Source organism: Equus caballus, chromosome 26, assembly GCF_041296265.1.
Source record: "Equus caballus isolate H_3958 breed thoroughbred chromosome 26, TB-T2T, whole genome shotgun sequence".
Taxonomy (NCBI): domain Eukaryota; kingdom Metazoa; phylum Chordata; class Mammalia; order Perissodactyla; family Equidae; genus Equus; species Equus caballus.
The window spans coordinates 23,220,880-23,242,223 of NC_091709.1; the positions used below are offsets into that span (position 1 = coordinate 23,220,880).

Genomic DNA, 21,344 nt, shown 5'->3' on the forward strand with positions numbered 1-21,344 from the left:
TGCTTTCTAGGGAAGATGTGCCGCCTCCTAAGAGCCGTACGTCCACTGCCAGGAGCTACATCGGCAGCAATCACTCATCTCTGGGATCCATGTCCCCTTCCAACATGGAAGGGTATTCCAAGACTCAGTACAACCAAGTACCAAGCGAAGACTTTGAACGTGCTCCTCAGAGTCCGACTCTCCCGCCTGCTAAGGTAGCTGCCCCTAATCTCAGTAGGATGGGAGCGGTGCCCGTGATGATTCCGGCACAGAGCAAGGACGGGTCTATAGTATAGAACCTCCGCGCCTTTCGTCTCTGCTCTCCACGTTTCTTCTCTTCTCTTGAAATATGAAAACCTATCCTGTTCTAAATTTTGCTACCAGCCTCATAATATATCAAAAAGAAGTTGACTGTAAGAGCTATACTTCCGAAGTTTTGTTTGGCTATATTGAAACAGTAAAGGCATTAAAGTCACTAAAGAGAAATCGACCACCTGAAAAAGATTTCCTTTAAGAGGTTGATTTTATAGGTTTCTAAATATCAATACTGAAGTAAGATGTAGCACTTTGAATATGAAATCATAGGCGAAGAGATTGGTGAACTCACATGCACCAAGTTGATACTTGAATCATCTGCAAGTGGTACTTTATAATTTCTGCCGTTATTTTTAGGATGCCTTTCTCAATTAATTTATGACCCAGTAGTCCCCCCGAAACTGGTAAAGGAACATTCATGGCAAAAATACTTATCTACGTTTTTGTTTGTTCTTGTTTTTGTAGCTCCTTTGAAAACTCTAAATGTGTTTAGAATATCTCGAATAACGTAGAAAACGCTGCAGTGTTCTAGAAATTACTAGTTTTGCTTCCAAGTCATTGATAAACCTTGGCCGTGAAATGATTTCTTAAGTATTTAATTGACAGACTGCTCCAAGCTGCAGGGATGTAGTCAGCTGTTTTGTTTGCTAAAATAAAGGAGCATCTATCAAATTTAGAAAATTTGCTCTCAGCTACACACAGTGATGACACTAGTGGTGAGTCGTGAGGGTGGATTTTGTGGATAAGTGGTCTGCTGCCTGGAGGCCTGCGGTGGTCTTCAGAACCGTGACCAGCCTGGTCAAGTGTGGAGTATTTCACAGTTCCCAACTAAATACTGGCTCTCCACCTTAGATGATATTTTTCTAATAAGAAAAAATTATAACTCATTTATTGTTTGACAATTACAGATTGAAATTCGCTAATTATTGGTTCCAAGTTTTAAATGTTTTTTTTTCCTGGTTCAATGTTTTGGTTTTCTTTTGCGTTAGTGTTACATATTATCTGTTCTCGAAACGTAATTCCTGAATTTACCCTCTTGAATGCGGTTCCTGGAGGATGTTTTCTTCATAGACTCAGAATGATAAAATACATTTTAAGCTAGTAAGTGTCCTCCATCACGTCTGTATTTCAGACTTGGGAGGATGTGCATTTGCTATTGTATGGCCAACATGTCTTTGTGTAGTTGCAGAAAATCAAGTTGAGCTTTGAGAAGTTTGAGTCTTAGTTTTGTGAAAGTGGTTTATTCTTAAGAAAGACAGAAATGAAAGCAAACCGGAGTTCAAGCAATACTCCCAACTGCCAAATGTATTACATACTGTTTTAGTAGAAGAAAGTGAATTTATTGTATTTCCCTTAAGACTGTGAGGGAGTGTGGATATAGTAGAATGAGCCAACAGTTTCTTTATAGTAAATAAGGTCTGCAATAAATATTTCAGTAGCTCTAAAACCTTTTCCCTAGATTTTAGTAGGGAGTTGGTTTCTGTTGATCTCTTCGGGTGCTGTGGTGGTAAATGCTACATTATAAAGTAATGTTGGCATGAATTTATGACTAGGCAGAGTATTGTGTACACTTTTAATGGTAAATTTAAGCTGAATGTCTGTGTAAAGAGTTAGTGTATAGTTTTACATATTTGGAAGCATTTTTAAGTTTTAACCTTATGTAATATTGCTTTTATACTGGTGTTAACATTTTCATCTGTGCCTTTTGGGTATTTTATTATGAATTTGTGGTGCCTATGAGCTAGCTATCACCTGAAAGGTGCTTAGAGGTGAAGGTACTGTTCCTAAAAACGCATCACTGTGACTCCTTTCTATCCTCACGCTTTCAGTCTTGCCTCCTCTTTGTTCTTTTTGGGTGCAACTTAACTGATTGTGTTATCCATAAAGTTTGTAAAATTTCAACATCCCCAACACTCTGACTTTATAACAGTAGCAATCTTTGAATGCCAGATGTCTGGCCTGTTTTATATGAGTAACATTTATAAGATATTATAATAAGAATAAATAACAGATCACAAACTTTAATAATAAAAAATTTTTGGTCTTCCCTCTTCCCGATTTTCATATAATGATGCAGTCAATCTAAGTAGAAATTACTGTCAAAGGTGGGCATATGTAAGACTTTCGAGTCTAGGTTTGGCTGTAAGTGAATCAGAGTCTCTTCCAGAAGCGCTTTGAGTTCAGGTCAGTACCAACCACAGCCTGAGATATGTGTTTGCAAAAACTCAGTTGTGTGACCTGCAGAGACCTGTGGGACGTGACTGAGGTGAGAGGACAGAATTCAGTTTTAGGCCTCTGTCTCTAGCTACTCCACTGTAAACTTCAGTTAAACCAAAGGTCACACAGGGCTGATACTTGTCCAGTAATCCTCACTCATAGTTTCAATTGAGCCAGAGATCAAATATTTGTACCAGAATTGCTATTGGTAATGATGAAGCTATTCAACAAAAAATTGTTATTCAGGCATTTCCCTTAGCAAGCCAGACAACATCAGTCAAGGATGGCGCTGCATCCTCGAAGCAAAACCATTTGATTCCACTTTACACCTGCGAGACTTGACACCATCTTTTTGAGTTATGAGTTACTCAGAATAACTTGAAAAGAAATGATACTTGTAGAGGATGTAGTTCTGTGCTTTGAATATGTAGTTTATAGGTGTTCTTTTTCTTATTAGCAATCTCACTAATATTCCCCTGTTAGAAGGCCAGAAAAACCAATCTCTTATTGATTATACTGACCAGTTATTCCAGGCAAACAACTTCCTTTACATTTGGGCTATCTGCTGTGGAGTTGGTACAATGGAAACAAAGCCTGAGTGTGTCTTAGGGGGAGGTTAATTCAAGAGACACAATTAGATTATGGATATGAAGAAATATCTGATTTTTATTACAAAGATAATTTTTTAAGTTTGAGTTCTGGAAATTCAGAGCAAGTGAAGGGGCAGTAAACATTTTGATTAAATAGAAAAATAACTCATTGCATGAAGTTGGACATCAAATTCTGTAATATATGGCTTCTTGAAATAACTGTTCTCTGTCTTTTCATGTGTGTGCAGCATGTGAATTTGAAATTATGTGAATGTGTAAAATTTTTTTCTAATCTCTGTTCATCTCCACAGTGTTTAGAGCTTTTCAGATGCCTTACTCCAGTGTGAACAGAAAAAGTCCGTATTTTATGTGGTTAATGCTTTGATGTGTCATGTAAGGAGTAGTTTGTAGAAAATGTTGGCACAATTTTAACTTTTTAGTGGCTTGTGACATTATATATTATATATATGTACATATATCTTTATAATATTCCTGTGTTTAGTAGTATAAATGTTCTGGGCAAGTTTTCATATTTCAGATGCCTTTGGATCTTCTTGCAATAAAGGCAACATGTTCTGCAGTTGGATTTTTTACTTGTTTGCCTATTTTGACACTAAAATGGTTCATAACTGAGCACAAGTTTTACTCATAAATGTTACAGAAGCAGGGAAGAATAATAAATAAATTTATGAATTGTGGTTCAGTTTATCTTATGGATGGTAACACCAGCAAATAATTTGCCTCATGTGGCCTCTTACTATTAATTAAAGTAAAGTTTTATAAAATACTCCATTTTGTAAGTTAGGAGTGTCGTGAATATCAGCTGGGTTTGGTTTTGGTCGTGATGACTAAAGGCTCCGATCCAGGAAGCTCGCTCTGTTTTCTGCTAACTTATTTAATGACACAAGTGTTAAGAGAACCACAATTCATTGATTCACTTATTCTCGTCCCTAACTGTGAATTTTTGTGATAAATACACTTGTACTACTGAGAAAAAATATTTTGACACCTCACATATACAAGTAGAGAACTGATAGTGTCAGTTTCAAAAATGATTTTGTATTTGAAGTTTCTGCTTAGGTATCCAATGGTGCAGATTTTGAAGTTTGTAAGAACAAAATTTGTTTAAAAAAACAAAAACTTGCTCTAGTTTTGTGACCTTGTGTACTTTTAAAATAAAATCAAGAAAGCAGTTTCCTGCCTCGTGGTGTGGCTTCATTGTGCCTTTAAAAAAATGTCTACTTTATAAGGCTTCAGTATGCTGTTCCTCCCTCCTTTCTGGAGTCAGGGTTTCCTTTACCCCTCTTTTTCATCCTTTGTTAAACAGAATAAAGATCAATCACACACCAATGAAAATATGCCAAACATCTTACATATATATGTTCCCCACTCCTGTGTATTTATATGGCAGATAGTATATAACATAATATAGTATTTGAGGTTGAAACCCTCAAAGTTCTCTGATCATTTCACAATTTACAGTATAAACTCAAAGAGTTTTTCAGATGCATTAAAAATGTGCATGTGGGGGCCAGCGCTGTGGCCACGCTGTTAAGTTCATGCGTTCTGCTTGTGCAGCCTGGGGTTCACCAGTTTGGATCCTGGGCATGGACCTAGCACTGCTCATTAAGCCATGCTATGGTGGCATCCCACATAGAACTAGAATGACTTACAACTAGGATATGCAATTATGTACTACTGGGGCTTTGAGGAGAAAAAAAGTAAAAAGAGCAAGATTGGCAACAGGTGTTGCTCAGGGCCAATCTTCCTCACCAAAAAGCATACCTTAAAAAAAAAAATGTGCCTGTGTATATGTATTAAATACATACACATCTAGTTATGGTTTAAAGCTGTTTTCCTCGACTGTAAACTGATTTCAGATAAAAACAGGATGGGGTAATAATGCTTCTGTAAGTAGACATTTTGAGGAATATTTGTTTATACTATAATTTCTCAACCTTGGCACTTTTGGGCTACGAATCCTTTGTTGTGGGGGACTGTTCTGTGCATTATAGATGTTTAGTAGCTTCCCTGGCCTCGACTGACTAGATGCCAGTAGCACTCTCCCTCCCTCCCCCAGATATGACAACCCAAAATGTCTCCAAACATTGGGGTGGGGAGCAAAATCGCCGCCAGTTGACAATCGTTCGTTTATACTTATGTGAAATTTCCTACTCAGGGGTTAAAAGGAGAAGAGCATAGGCCTTGGAGTCAGACATATTTGAATACCACTTATTACTAGATGCTTTCCTTAGCTTTAGTGTCCTGGTGCTTAAAATGGGGATGAAAATGCCTACATCACAGGGGATGCTGAAGGTTTTAAAGAAACGATTGATATAATAATGAAAATTCCTTGCATTTCTCCCTGGAAGCTGGGATGCTGAGAGTGATACATGGATTTTCAAAGAATCTAGATTACAATAAAATATGCTGAATGAAACTGCTGAGTATAATCTAATGCCTTTAATTTAGACCATATTTTAATCTTGCAGTTTTAAAGGCTAGATCATATTTCTGGTTAATTAAATACCAAATGATGATGAACACCGATGAAATTGAGATAAATTGAAAAGAATTGGTTATTAAATAAAATGGTCTCGTTTTAAGTCTAAGGCATAATCAGATGTAATTTCTAAATGCGAAAAAGGCAACAGGGCAAAGATCAGGATGCCAGTCCTAGGAACTCAGTTTTTCTTGCCTATATTTCTAAAGTATAAATCAAATATGATTGGTTGTCACTTAACTGATTTTTTAAAATTTGATAACTGTAGAAAAAAAAGTCCTAAGGTAACTGCAGAAAAAGAAGAATTTCTGGAGTTAATGAAGGACCAAGAAATCCATTTCCGTCTAGTTAACCAAGGGCTCGGTCCATGGTCAGTTTGCTTCTCGTTTCACTGCTGAGCTGTGAAAATTCTAACTCTAATGGAGAATGAGGGAGGTGGGAGAAGATACGGGAAATTACCGAGGTAAAGCCTGATATTAGTCCCCAAGGAAGTGCTGGAAGCTGTGGTCATCTTGACTTGTCTTTTCCTAAGTCACTGTCCCCAGTTCTAGGGGATTGGTTGTCTTAAAATGTAAATATGATCTTATTAAAAACCAGATGATCTTAACCTGTAAAAGGACTCTCACAGTCCATTCCATTTCTCTAGGGTTTACTTTCGCCACACCTCCAGGTGCGCCTTTATGCGATAGCAGGGGCCGTGGCTTCATGCTTTGTAAACATGCAGTTTCCTCAGGCAGAGAGCCCCTCCTTGTTTACCTGCCCAGTGCATATTTGCACTGCCAGTTGTAACCTCAAACGCTGTCTCCCTCGAGTCATTTTTCGTGATTCACACCCCTGCCTTTTATTCACAAGCTAAAGTGAAGGTGTGTCTGGGCCCTCAACATTGCCTGTACAGGTCTTTTATGGCCTCAAACCTTTCCATTCTATTTAACATGCTTAGTATGCCCCCATTACAAGTTTGAAGCTGGCTTATTCACCCTTAGCCTCAGTGCCTAACTCTGACTTTTATATTGCTGAGTAAGTGCTAAACAAATTTTTAGAATAGAAACCATGGGCACTGAGGGCAAGTATGCATTTGTTAAGTATGTGTCAGATGTTCTGCAAGACAACTGGCCTGGTCTTTTCCAAAAAGGCAATGTCAAGAGAAAAAGGGTGAGTGCGTGTGTGTGGTGAGGGCAAAGTCTGCACATGGCTTAAAAAGTTACCTTGCACAAATACAGAATGAGGAGACCTGACTCAGTAGGAGCCACCACAAAGCAAACCTAATTATTATAAAAACCTGGAGAAGTGGAGAAGACTTGTAGAATAAGTTTCTAAAACCCTGCTCAGAGATGCTAACTGAGCAGGTGGGGGTGAAGTCAGTGACTGTCTTCTCTCCCAGGTTATTTCAATGATCAACCAATGGTGGGGACCTCTGAATTGTTTAGGAAACCCCTTGCAGATGACTGGTTTCCATGCTAAGTCACTAATGGTACAATATTTTTTCTTGGGCTTCACAAACTTGCAGAAGTATTTGAGTACACCTTTAGTGAGGCCAAAAAACTTACATGCTTAAATATCGTTGCCTAATGTTGGTATGCTAATAATATTTCTTGGTATCAGAGTTTAGGGAGACTGACTTAGATAACTAAAACATTTCTTAGAAGATTGTAATGAAAAAAAGGAACAGTATTATGTCAGTTATTTTCATCTTTTTAAATGGTTAGTCGTCTGAAATGATGAGTCGTTTACAGTTAATTGTGTGCAGTTGTATTCGTTTGCTAGCACTGCCAGTCGCAAAGTGCCGCAGGCTGGGCGGCTTAAGGAATAGGAATTTACTGTCTCTCAGTTCTGGAGGCTGGAAGTCTGAGATCGAGGTGTTGGCAGGGTGGGTGGGTTCCTTCTGAGGGCTGTGAGGGAAGCATCTGCTCCAGGTCTTATTCCTTGGTTTGTGGATGACCATCTTCTCCGTCTCTTCACATCACCTTCCCTCTGTGTGTGTCTGGCCCTGTGTGCTAATTTTCCCTTCTTATAAGGACACCAGTCAGATTAGGGCCCACCCTAATGATCTCATTTTAACTAACTGTGTGTTCAAGGACCCTCTTTCCCTCTAACATCACATTCTGAGGTACTGGGGATGAGGACTGCAACATAGCAATTTTGGGGCACAGAATTCAACCCATGAGAGTAATGATGATCGGAAATTATGAAAAAAGACTAATAGTAAAAGTTGATGTGGAACACGTGATGCCCAGAAAGTTTAATTTTTAGTGGTTTAATAAAGATATGAGCATCTAAATAACTGTGCCAACATCGTTATTTCATAGTTCTTAGTCTGTCCCATCCTCCTCCCCAGGAGTGTACCATCTTTATGTCAAATACGGAGTCACCATAACACACTGTTAACCTCACATCTGCTTGTCAAGTGAAAAAAGTAGTTGACGGAATGGTTATGCATTTGTATTTTCTTATGAATCTTGCGGACAAGATGAAACTATTTTTCCACAGAGTTTTAAAAGTAGTTCTGTATTTTAAATCCTAAGTTTTTATGGATCTGAAATTTTTTAATGTTTCAGATATAACGCATGTGACATAGAATGAAATGTAAATCACCCTCTCACGCATGTTTCTCAGTTTGTCCCCAGTTCTCTTCAAGAGGCATAACTGTTTTTTTAAATTTTGTTAGTCTTTGAATAGGTAATCTAAATATACAGGGCACAAAATTCATAAGGTGTAAGAGTAAATAGTGAGACGTTTGGTCATTTTCTTTTCTTTTTTTTTTTTTGAGGAATGTTAGCCCTGAGCTAACTGCTGCCAGTCCTCCTCTTTTTGCTGAGGAAGACTGGCCCTGAGCAAACATCTGTGCCCATCTTCCTCCATTCTATATGTGGGATGCCTGCCACTGCATGGCTTGCCAAGCTGTGCCGTGTCTGCACCCGGGATCCGAACCGGCAAACCTTGGGCTGCCAAAGTGGAACGTGCGCACTTAACCGCTGCACCACCTGGCCAGCCCTGATCAGTTTCTTATTTATCCTTCCAGAAACGCTCCATACATATACATGCACTTTGTGTGTGTTTGTGAGTTTATCCTGAATATTTATCTTGAGAAGTAAATAGTGAATAGATTGGTCATGGGGGGTGAGGGGATATTAAGTTTTTGATTGGAGCAACTGAAAAATTATGACGTTGGGCTGGGAAAGATGGAGAAGCAAACTTGAAAGTGGAAATAGAGTCCTGTCTCTATTAGAATCTAGGCAAGAGGATAGTAGGCAGGTGGATCACAAACCCAGACCTAAGTAGAAAACTCTGGGCTGGAGACAAAAATGTGCCATCATAAGCACAGAGACAGATTTTCAAGGTAAGAACAGATGAAATCATCATGGCAGAGAATGCAGAGAGAAAGGTGGAGCTGGAGCCCTGATTCTTTGAATGCTTGGAAGTTAAGCTAAGGAGTTCCGTTTTGAACATGTTGAGTTTGGAAAGTTGATTAGATATGTAAATGGAGGTGTTGATGGATATGTGTGTCTAGAGTGTGAGAGGGGCTGGACTGGAGATGGGAGGTTGGGGGTCAGCAGCATGTGAATGTTCAAGATTATTAAGGAAGTGATGTAGATAAAGACAAGACACCAAACTCTGGGCACCTCACTTAAATAGGAAGTAGGAAAATGAAGGGGAGAAAATACGTTTATATAAATGGTTGATCTTGTGGGGGCCCGAGGCTGCCAGCCAGTGGAGAGAGTATTCTCAGCAACTCCATCTGCTGGGGCTCCTCTTGGGAAGGCTTGTCTAGTATTCTGAAGAGTTATATTTCTCAAATTTGGATTTTTATTGTGTAGGGCATTGCTGCTTTGAGAGGGGAGAAAAATGCCCATTGGGAATCGTTGATTGAGCAAATTCTATTTGGGTATTAAGTGCAATAAGTGTAGTGTGGGTCACCCCTTCATCAGTACTTCCGACAGGGTAACACCATGAAATGAGTTTGGGAGATCGTCTGCTGGGTTCTATCTGGATGAACTTAGACACACCTCTCAACCTCTATGCTCCTTTTTCTTGCCAATAAAATGGGGATAATAGTACGAACCTCACAGAACTGTTCTGGGATTGATAAATTAATACATGTCAAGCAGTTAGGTTGGCACCTGGTCAGTGCTCTGTAAGTAAGCATCTTGCCATCATCATCGTTACTGTATTCTAATAGTGATACTTACCTCATCTCTTATTAATATAGGTAAGGTAACTATATGCAGTTTTCCCAAGACAGAGCTTTCTTATGCCTGCTATCTTACTGTAATTACGAACAGCAATAAACCTTTAGCTTTCAAGTGTCTCAGATTAGCCAATAAGATCTAGTTACCCTACCTTTGGGGTTTATAGAGAAGTCTGGAAGTAGAGTCTTGGTGATATGTATGAATGAAGAAAGAAAATGGCTGTACTCACCTCTGTCACGGTTCAATCAAAAGCAGTACCAATACAGTTACATATAATTAAATTTCCATTATGTTTAGATTATCCCCAAAAGTCTAGGACATGCACCACCAGTACCACGGTAATGTGTGGGATCGTTCCATGAGTTATATAGAAATAACTTACCAGTAATGGGAAACAGTGAAGAAATTTCCGTCTCTACAAGCCAGAATGTGTTTAACTCATTGCATAATCCAAATTTGATTTTCATCTGACTTGATGGTGGAATATTTTGAAAAAAACTGTTTCCTTGTTAAGACAGCATTGTAACAATAAGTGAATTTAAAAATATTTCACCCAAATGACACTGCTACCAAAACCTTTCTGTTCTATTTCTCTTCTAGTATATTTACGTATATACGTTATTTTTTCCTACTTGATATTGTATCAAGGTACACATCTTACCTGTTGTTAGAAGTATTTATATATATCCATTTTAATACTTACATGGTTTCATTAAGTTGATGTTCCACGATTCATTATTTTCTTAGTTTTGGACCTAGAGATTATTTCCAATATTCTGTCATAAGTAATACTGCATTCCTAGAGGTTTTTTTCCCAATCTTTTGAAGAACTTCACAGCACAGATATTACAACGATGGGTTGTTAGGACACTAAGTTGTGGCATTTAAGTGAAACCACTGTTGAGTTGTTTCTTACACCTCAGATCATTTCACAAGCTACTTTTTGAGGATGCAGTGATTTCTAGACAACAATTTGAGGAACCTGGTAAGGGCAAAAAGTGAACTTCTGGTCTTTTTAAGCCAAAGGCATATGTAGGTTAATTGTACAAAAGAGGGTGAGATCACTTAGGAAGTGTGTAGAATGAGAAAAGGACCCGAGTCAGCGCCCTGGGGCACAAAAGACCAAAAAAGAAAACACTTTTGGGAATGAAGTCATTCACGATGACAGACCAGTGCTGGTGGAATGGCGGGGCCAACCCTTAGTTCAGTGTTTGAAGCATGAATGAGGTCTAAGGAAGTAGAAATACAGTTAGCATTTAAAACAGCAACTGGCTCAGACAGTCTTATACAGAGTCCAAATAATATAAAAGATGAAATGGTTATTGCTTGTCTCTCCGTTGTCTCTCCACCTCCGGCCTCCACTAGATCCCACTGGCTGCTGAGACGTCTGATTCGTAAGACCCAATCTGAAAACCATAATAGACTACCTTTCAATGTTCTTGGCCATGAAGGAAGGAGAAAGCCAGAGAACACAGTTACTACAGTCGGGCAAAGTTTAGCTTGTGAGGATGGGAGAGACTTGAGAATAATAAATGTAGGCTGTGCAGAAGGGGCCTGGAAAGAGGAAGGAGCCAGAAAGGAATGTGACGGGATAAACTTGAGGGCAAGGAGAACATTTTCTCCAGAGATTGAGGTGGGAGAGTGTTGAGGCTGGGAGCAGATTTAATAGGTTTGTGGCTGTACAGATGGGATGTAATTAGCTGATCTCACTTTTCTCCATGAAGTAGAGGTGAGGTCACATCTTGGGAGGGTTGGAGATGGGTAGCTAGGAGGGAAGGGGACTAAGGGAAGAGGTGACATTTAGGAAATTTTGGGTGAAGAATGGGAGAGAGAGAGGTTAAGCACACAGAAAAGGAACCCCGAATGGTCCTGAGTGCACAGATGAGCTTTGGACCATGAATGCGTTATGCGTAGCCCCATTTAGGGTCTGGTACTGTAGCTAAAAGTGCTCAATAAAAGCATGTTTGTATGAATTTATGATTTGTCTCATTTCTGCTGCTTTTATAAAAAGAAACCATCTTTCCCATTCGTTTACTGCTGCTTATAGAGGTCTTGGAAGCATCTAACCTCAGGATGACATGAAGAGGTGACAGACCACTTCAGAAGGAAATAAGAATCTACCTGATTACGGAAGCAAATAGATGGCCGTTTCTCTACAATTACCTATGTTCTAGACAAGAGTTCATTAAAACTCCCACTTCCAGATTAATTTTCTTAAAACACTTACGTCCACTCTCTTGCTCAAGAGTTTTCCTGGACAACCTCTAACTTAAAGTTCAAACTCTAGCCTGGCTTTACACTTTCACAACTGGCCCTCCACTACCATACTTACTCTATGCTTACTTACACTTGCATATACATGTATGATTTTCCAAAAAAAAGTTTTATGCACACTTTTTAAAAAAATTAAACAAATCCTCTCAGATCATTCTGTATCTATCATCTATGTATCGGTCTACCTGTCTAAAACAACCTTGTTTTCAAAACTGTATATTATTATATGAAAGGGATACACTAATTTATTTAACCAGTTTCCAACTGATGGCCATTTAACTTGACCTCATCTTTTTGATATGAGTAAAATTACAAGCAGTTTGTCTATACATCATTTTGCATAAACGTGTCTATCTCTTGAAGGTAGGAGAGGTGCTGAGTAAAGGATATTTTTAAAGCTATTATTAAAATCCCTTCTTAAGGTGTAGCAGCTTCTGCTTGCAGTGGATGAGAGTGCTTATTTCCCCCCCAAATCCCACCAATACTTGGATCCAACTTTTTGATCTTTCCCGATCTCTGAGAAAATTATCTCATGGTTTAAAATTCTATTTGTTCAATTGAGCATCTTTGCCTATGTTTAAAAGCCATTTTTTTTTTTGAGAACTGTGTTCATATGCTTTGCCCATTTTCCCTTTGTTAATACCATTCTAATTTGGAGGAGCTTTTAAGTATTGATAAAATTAGCCCTTTGTGATATGAAATGCAACTGTTTTTTGCCAGGTTATGCTTTTTCTTTGACTGTTTATGATCTTTTCTCTGACCCTGTAATCCCAATCCTTCTGAAACCATCCTGGTTCAGCCTGACTTCTCCCTCCTTGAAATTGTACCCTCAGGGGAAGTTGAGGGTCACCTGTCTTCACATGTTTGTCTCCTCTCCCTAAGCAGATGTTGGACTTCTCAAAGGCGGAGCATCTTTCCATCTAAATGCACAACACACACAGATTCTCAGTCCTCTTTGTTGGTGATAATTGCAGCAGCTCTGGCCTATGTTCATATCAGGGCATTGCCACATGTATCCCCATCAGTGTGTTTTGTCTTAATTTATTTTGGTTTCTTCAAGTTTCTGGAGTTTTTGCCCAGAGCAGTTTTATGGAATCAGCACAATCTAATGAAGAAAATGAGTTATCTCTCACTTGCAAAGATGTGTCTAGGTCACATGTTAGGACAGCTGTCACACACTATTCCAAGTTGAATGTTGGCTGCTGGCGCTGGGCTCTTTTAATGTTGCTAAGTAGGACGTTTTTCCTCTCACGTAGTCCCAGAACTGTCAACAGTGAGAACACTTCTGGGGAACAGTAAAATGACCTTGCAGTTCTGAGAGGAGACTGATAGAGAAGATACTAATGACTGTGACTTGCAACCTGTTGGAAAACCACAGTCCTCCAACATTCAGCCTCCACCAGTCTTTTGACCTACTGACAAGGAGGGGACATTTTATATATTTATACAAACAGAACACAAAGTAAAATTAAATAATTACATGGAAGGAAATGTACTCTCTGCCCTGCCAACTAAAAGATGCTATCTGCTATGCCTAGGACAAGCTACAGATGCACTATATAGCAGCCAACAGGGCTTTATGAACATGTTTATGTAGGTTTGAACTTTTTGTGATACTATAGGCAAAAGATTTGTGATATAGTTAAGTGAAGAAAATTTATGTAGCAGTTCAAATTTTGTAAAAACAAAACAAAAAAACCCCACAAAATATGTACAGGCTATGTTATCTAGTTCAATATCATTTTAGGAAAAAATCAAGATCCAGAAAGATTTTGATTTAACGGCCACATACTTAGGAACAAAATCCAGGTCGTCTGATTCCCACTCTAGTATTTTCTAAGAACATTGTGTCCCTGGCAGTCCCAGCCCTGAGAGAACTACGTAGACAAAAGGAAAGAAGGGAAGAGTCAGTGTGTGGTTCCCTCCTCTCTCTCTCCCCTCCCAGCGTCACCAGCGAGGGAGGCCAGTGAAAGGAGGGACGACTCTGGCCCGACCAGTGCCCTCTCTTCGTCTCCTAAATGTGGTCTCTGATGCCCAGGGCACGCTTAACATCCACAGCTGCACTCTCCCGATGCCCATGGTGGCCTGGCAGGTGTATGGTTGACAAGAGTCCACTTTGGTCCTAAGCCTGTGTATGCTTGTTATCTCACAATTACATAATTTAAATTACGATTGATATACAATGCATGTAGCTTATGGAGAAAAGAAACAGGTAACTTCTAGCAATAGACCTATATTTTAAGAAAAATTCTTAACTCTACACCAAGAATTTGGTGACAAGTATACTGATATGTTAAACATTTAAAATGTTTAAAGGATATATTATTTTTAATGGTTTCTTGCTTAAACTTTTGATTGGCACTCCTAATTGTTCAGGGAAGAGGGATTTTACTGTACCCTGCATGCCAAAGCCCTACGTCAGATCCTTTAACTTTTGTGTATTTCTTTCCAGATTTCACAGTATCAAGCATCACAAATGGTATTTTCAAAGTTATTTACCAAAGGATCGTGTTAGCTATCAACATCAGGTTTTAAATATGGCCTCTTATCACGGGGCAACATTAGGAAACATGAAATTGTCAGATTTCACTTAGCAATAACTCAGATGACAAAAGTGAATTTTACATTTTTCATGTTCCAGCCACTGTACACAAAGTTCAAAAATTTTAAATACATTTTCATTTTATTTTATGTAAATTTTATTTCACTTCTTTAGAAATGTTTGATGGATATCTATCTATAAGATGCAAAAACAATGTTTTTTCCATTTAGTAAAACAAATAGTCAACGACACTGGCTGTTTTTCTGTTGAGTTTTACAGCTTTACCTATTAATTTAATTCTAAAAAGTTTACTGTCTATATATATACTTCCCATGTGCGAATTCAAAAAGTTGGCAGTTCTGTTACAAGATCAACTTGTCCGTTTCTGGACTTGAAAGGAATACTCTCATCCCCCGACCCCAACAAAGGTGGTATATATTTAGATACACGATTTAAAAGACATTTCCAAAAGAGATCTGTAGCTTAATATCTAATGATAAAGATCGGTTAATTCAATTAAGGCACATACATATGAATACCATGAAACTATTAAAAAGTTTGTTTTAGAACACAAATCAGTGACATAAGAAAATGTTTGTTTTCCAATTGTATGACTATAAAGTGAATATATTTCATATCATAACACAACAGTATAGGAGTAGATAAAGTAAAAGCTCCCTCTTTTAAATATTGTCCATCCACTAAAATATTAACAATGGTTATCTCTGCTGGGGGGATTACAGGTGATTTTAATCTTCTCTCTCTATGCTTTTAGGTATTTTTTCTCCTAAATGGATATTACTTTTATTAACAGAAAAATAATTCTAATAAGGAACCATTTTGTTGTATCTAACCACTATGGCATGTGTAATTAACATTCCCCATCCCCAATGGCAGTTTCTACATGTAGCTCCACAGAAGAAGCAGCGGTTTAAACTATAACCACTAACGCTTTTCATGGAGAAGGGAGATGAGTATTTGCAAATACAACCTTTAGCTTGGAAGCTGGAAAAAGAGTATCTGATGCCCTCTTGTGGCCAGTAATTTTTGCAAGGTGATTTATTCCTTTTCACTGAAATCCAGTCTAAGCCAAGAAAATTGTACCAAAATACCTATTCAATTGCTTTCTAACTGACAAAAGATACTACTCACACACTATTATTAACAGTTTAGTCTATCTTTCCAACCCTCTATCTAGTCCCTAAAATCTTGTGTCTTGGAGTCACACTGCCTGGGTTTGAAGTTTTAGGTCACCTGGGGCGACTTATGGGAAGACTCTGAGAATCAGCTTCCTCATTTGTAAGGTGAGGATAAACAAAACACACACAAGTTTATCATCGAAAGAAAAGAACTTCTAGTACCTGTCAAATGGAATTCCATTTTGCTAAATAAAATGCTTTATACATGTACGCATATATATGAACTATAATGGTTAACATTATCCTGTGATAAATCTGGGTAGGTTCTATTATTCTCGTTTTTTGTTCCTATTTTCACCCTTCACACACCTTACGTAAACATAAAATTTAGTGAGCATTTGATATTTGCCAGGTACTAGAGTGTTTTTCATGAATCATCTACTTCATTCTATGATAAACCTATTAAGTTGTATTATTGTCCTCACTTTTTGCACCCATCTTCACCCCCCACGATATGGTGGGCATCTTTCCACGTCAGGAGACACAGAGCATCCTTTTATTGGCCTCATGCTCTTACATAGTATGAATGAATTATAATCTTTTATTATGGCAAATAATGCACCAACTGTACATTAGTTTATATGGATCTGCAAAAGTATTTTTATAATAAAGTTATCTTCTACATACATATCTCCTAGATATATATAGATATACAGAATTTGAGTTGCTAGGTAAGAGAATACACACTAAAAAGTTTTTTGACATTGTCAAATTGCCTTCTAACAAAGAATGCAAGCCACAATCTTTTCAATGTCTGTCAATTTGTTAGGTGAAAAACGGTATTTCATCGTTTTAATTTATATATTTCCCTTATCATTAGCATGCCATTAGCAAATCTTTTAATTTGTTTTTAGCCATTTGTATTTCTTTATGTTTATTTGGCTCTGCTAAATAATTTAGTTATACGTAGAAGCTTTTTGTATGTTGAGAATATTCATTTTCCTTTAAACATTTTGTGGAAATTTTCTCCCTCCTTGGAGTTTGTTTTTTAACTTGATGCCTTTTGATATACAGTTTAAACTTTTTTTCCATTTCAAACTGCCAATCTTTCTGTCATCGTGGGGAAAATTTTCCTAAGCTAAAGTTTCTAATTGCCTCTTTCGCTTTTATCCACTCAGTACTGTATATTTTCATAATTTACATTTTATCTTTAATCTATCCGGAATTTTTTATGGTTTAATTAGGAATTAAACTTTTAAAAAATGCATAGGCAAATAGTTCACTATTAATTCCTTATTAGCGAATTATTTTCAATTTGAAAAACAACATTCACTGTACATTAAATGTCTGTATATAATAACGTTTCTGGTTCTGCACTTGTAATTGTTTCATTGGTGTATTAGTTCACTCATATATTATACTTTAGAGTACATACTGATAAATCACGTAAAAGGAAGAACATCCCCGTCCATAGTTCTTTTAAAAAAATTCTTGGTTACTGAAAATTATTCTTCCATGTAAACTTAAAATCAGGTTTTCAAGTTCTATTAAAATTTCACTGGGATTTTAATTATGATTTATATTGACTTTAATATTAATCTGAAGTGTTTATAATACTGAGTCAATTTAGAAATACGGTATTTTCTTCTACTCAGTTCTTTGTGTCTTTTGGCAAATTTTTATAAATTTTTATCTTCTACATGACTCATTTCTTTCTGTTGTTAAACTTGAATATTTCCAGGTATTTAATACTTTCTTAATAATAGGGCTTTCTCTCCCACAAAGTACTATTTTAAATTTTTCTCATGAAGTTAACATTCTATTTTATATAACTGGGAACACTGGAGAAAAAGTATGTAATACTACCACTGTATTACGAGCATTTATTATTTTGGAGTATTTCCTTCTAGCACCATATGATCACCAAAAAAATTCTGTAACCACATTGCAATCATTTAATTTAGAAATGTAACAGATTGCCCACAAAACATACATGCAATTTGGTTATCAGTGATGTATAGTATCTGTATTTGATAAAAATAAATCTACTGAACTTGTCCTAAATTAAGTGCTTCTAGAAAAGTTTGTCTTTTTACCCATCCAGTTACAAAGTACTAACGCTCAGTATAAAAATCTGAAGACTGAAACGTACAATTTAGAAAAATAAATTTCTCTGTATCTGCACCACTTCCCCTGCCTCCGAGAACACTAACTACTGTTAACAGTTTGGTATTTATTTTTCCACACAATATTGGCACCATCCTAAATACAACATTTTTCTTTCTGCACTTGCAATATTTCCGCAACTTGCAACATTTTATTCCATGTCATACTTACAAATTGATGTACTTTTTTGTGTGTGGCTACATGGTATTTTCCACAGTATTTTCTTGAATAGATGTTCAAATTTTAACTGTTTATCTATTGGTGGCTACTTGGGTTTTTGTTATTTTTGCCATTCACAAAAATTTTGCAATGATCATTTTACATAAATAATGGTCCTTTTATTTATGTAGATAAATTTCTAGAAGTACAGTTGCTTGATCAAAGGATATGCATATTTACATTTTTAATTGCCTTTCAAAAAGGCTATACTCCTTTAAACCTGTACTAACACTGTATGAAGAGTGACTGCTTCCCCACACACTCACCAACACTGGGCATTTTAAACCTTATGATTGCCAAAATAAATCGGCTTTAATTACAAGTGAAGTTCATACATTTATCAGTTATGACACTAAAATCTGTGTACAGAAGTTATCCATTAAACCTCTAGCCTGGATAGAAATGCTTACCACCTATATTCCCTATAGATTTAATATATATATATGTATATATTATACATACTAAAATATATTTTAAAAATGGTACTGTTTTTAAGCCAAGCTATGGATGTCTATATCATAGTACTTGGTATTTTCAAGTCATATAAAATTTAGGCAAGGCTCCCACGATTGTTAACTTATGGAAGTCATTTCTGTAGCAAGCTATTCCTTTTTTGAGGGTACAAACAATAACATTCAATACTTTTATTTGTGCTGATCATGTGTTTTAAGAAATAAACATCAAACCACCCTAATTGCAGTGGTGTATCTGCTACAAGTCCTAAGGGTGAATTTGCTTTTCATAAGGTTAGATGTGTTTCTATTCTGTTCCTTATGTTATCCTTTATATTATATGTGAAAGAACAAAGGAACCTGGATGGTACCTAATGCTATTCAATTGGGAGGCAGGGGATGCGTTCTGCAGTGAATCAAGTGTGCACATTTAAAATGGGAATTGCATGAGCCTTCTCTATAACTAGTGTGTGTGTGACAACTTCTCAGGATGAGCTGATGCCATAAAGCTCCATCTGTAATGCAGGGATACTATCGTGTTTCCCTTAGACCCTGAGCATTACTGCCTCACAACTGGAATACAAACTCCAGACAATAGATAAAAACAATGTATGCCATGTTAAATGACCAAATATTTGGTGACTAAGAAAAAAAAAGTTAAAGGCTGTGATAAACTTGGACTTTACTTATACCACTAATTTTCTGTATGCTCTCTCCCCTTGACCTATCATTGGTACAGTTTGCCTTGTCATCTCAATCCTCAGTTGACGGGGCTGTATTTTCTATTGCAATTTGACTTACAGTTCAAGCAAATGGCTATCTAGTTATTAGCCAGCCCCTTTTCAGAAAGATCTGAATAGTTTGTAAAAAAGAACTGTCAAGGCTTTATTAGTTTTTAGTCAATAGATACTTTAATGTCTTGTATTCTTCTTAACTTAATCTAACCTTTGCATCTGTTCCTTTTGTTCAAATCTTGGCTTGATACTGAATCTTCTCCCAAGTTTCAAGATTTGGTAGATTTTATAGGTAATGAACTGAACCAACACACATGGAGCATGAGCTTTACAAAGCCCAGCTTGGTTTTAAGTCAGGGTTTCTAGAATGTTGAACACGGTTAACTTCTCTGAGAGTCCTTGTCTAAACTGGGATAACAACAGTACCTACTGCATGGGGTTATTATGAGGATTAAAGTTGTTGGCACATAGTAACAAAAATTTAAAAAACTTGTTTACTATTATCTGTAAAATGGACAGAATGGCTACCCTGGCAAGCTCAGTGCACATGATAGTGTTTGTAGACTTTTTTTCCTCTTTCCAATCATCAAATAAGAAATCACTTTAACAGTGATAGACAAGTAGAAGTCAACATAAATGTTTTATTATCTTAGCTTGAAATCATAGAAGTTTGCTGAAGTTAAATACTCTGAGATAAATATTACAATAAAAAAACAGAAATAAGCACTTTAGTATTGATGTAATAGAACTTACCAAAATAATTCTTTTTTAAAAAAAGTTCCATGTCCAAGTTTAACCTCTAAATTTAGAGCTTTGCAGTTATGCCTACAAATATAAAATAAAATGGAGAATTAAGACAAATTATCATCATTCGGTCTCAAATCACACCTGCTAGGAAGAGACTGATAAGGCTTTCAAGCTGAAATTACACGGCTACGTTCGTCTTCATTAGAGCAGGCCTGGAGTCATCTAAGGGAGACAGACTTAGAGATGTTACAACTTCTAGAGTCCTAATTACCATTAAAAAAGTTTGACTAACTCTTCTACTCTATGCTTACCAGACTGAATTTAAGACCAGCTGCTGAGAGATAGATGGTTTTATTTTATTAGGAATGGATTGGAAAAGCTATTTTGACAAGAGCTTTCTTTTGCTTTAAATAAATTTTGGAACAAGGTTGGGGGGTGGATAGTCAATAAAGGGCAAAATCTTCTACAGGTAGTACATCAAATATGCAGTCAACTTCAAAATTAGCGTTTTCTCCAAGGCACTCTGCCATTTAGTTGTCAGCACTAATGAATAAGAGATTTAGGAGATTTTATAGTAATCTAATGTGGAAAGAAAGGTCTGGTTACTAGGCCTGTGCCAAAAACACTTCCCTTCTTGACAGTATGGCTCTCATGCTTCTGATTTTCCCAGCAAGCTTATAACTACAACATGAGCAGATTAATAGAACAAATGCTATCTGCTAACTTCATGATACAAATCCTTGAAACCTGCCACCTTTACAATTGCCCACAAATCTGCCATTATCACACAAAACTCTCTAGGACCCATGAGGGTAACAGCTAAAAAAATGTTCAAACTTAAATAAATAAAAGTACTCTCCCTTGTGATGCCAGTTACCCCTAGGAAAATATGCTCAAGTTTGAATAGGCACTCACTATATATTCCAGGAAAAGTAGGTATTATGCTTTAGAAATATGCTAAAAGTTGTATATGGCTTATCAAAGAATATGGTAACATTAAAATTAGGAAACTCTCTAGTTTAGAAATAAGTTTTATGTTGAGGTTGCAAATACTTTAAATTCCACATACTTTCAAACCTTTGAGCTATGTATCCTTATGAATGTACACTTTTCTGGTATTCTGCACTTCAGTAGAATTTATCAGAAAAAACGACAGCAGGATTATTTAGGATAGCCAAGGCCATCCAATAATTTATTAGCAAATTGTGATTTTTCTGATAAGCCAAATAATTTAAGACTAGAAAACTAAAGATGTGGGTGATGAGAAAAAGTACTGATCT

The 21,344-nt window shown here is 36.9% G+C and overlaps 1 protein-coding gene across 5 annotated transcripts in view; it reads left to right on the plus strand.

Annotated features, from left to right (window-relative positions):
- The window catches only part of CXADR (CXADR Ig-like cell adhesion molecule), a 57,536-nt gene that overhangs the window by 35,727 nt on the left and 465 nt on the right, over positions 1 to 21,344 (plus strand). For 3 of the 5 annotated variants that reach the window (XM_023629904.2, XM_070252245.1, XM_070252246.1), the window contains exon 7: positions 11 to 4,295. In XM_023629904.2, coding sequence (XP_023485672.1) covers positions 11 to 275 — 265 coding nt within the window. In that variant the 3' untranslated portion in view covers positions 276 to 4,295. Of the gene's footprint in view, positions 1 to 10; positions 4,296 to 21,344 lie in introns of those variants that run through there. The other 2 variants (XM_023629905.2, XM_070252247.1) reach the window with 1 other exon arrangement.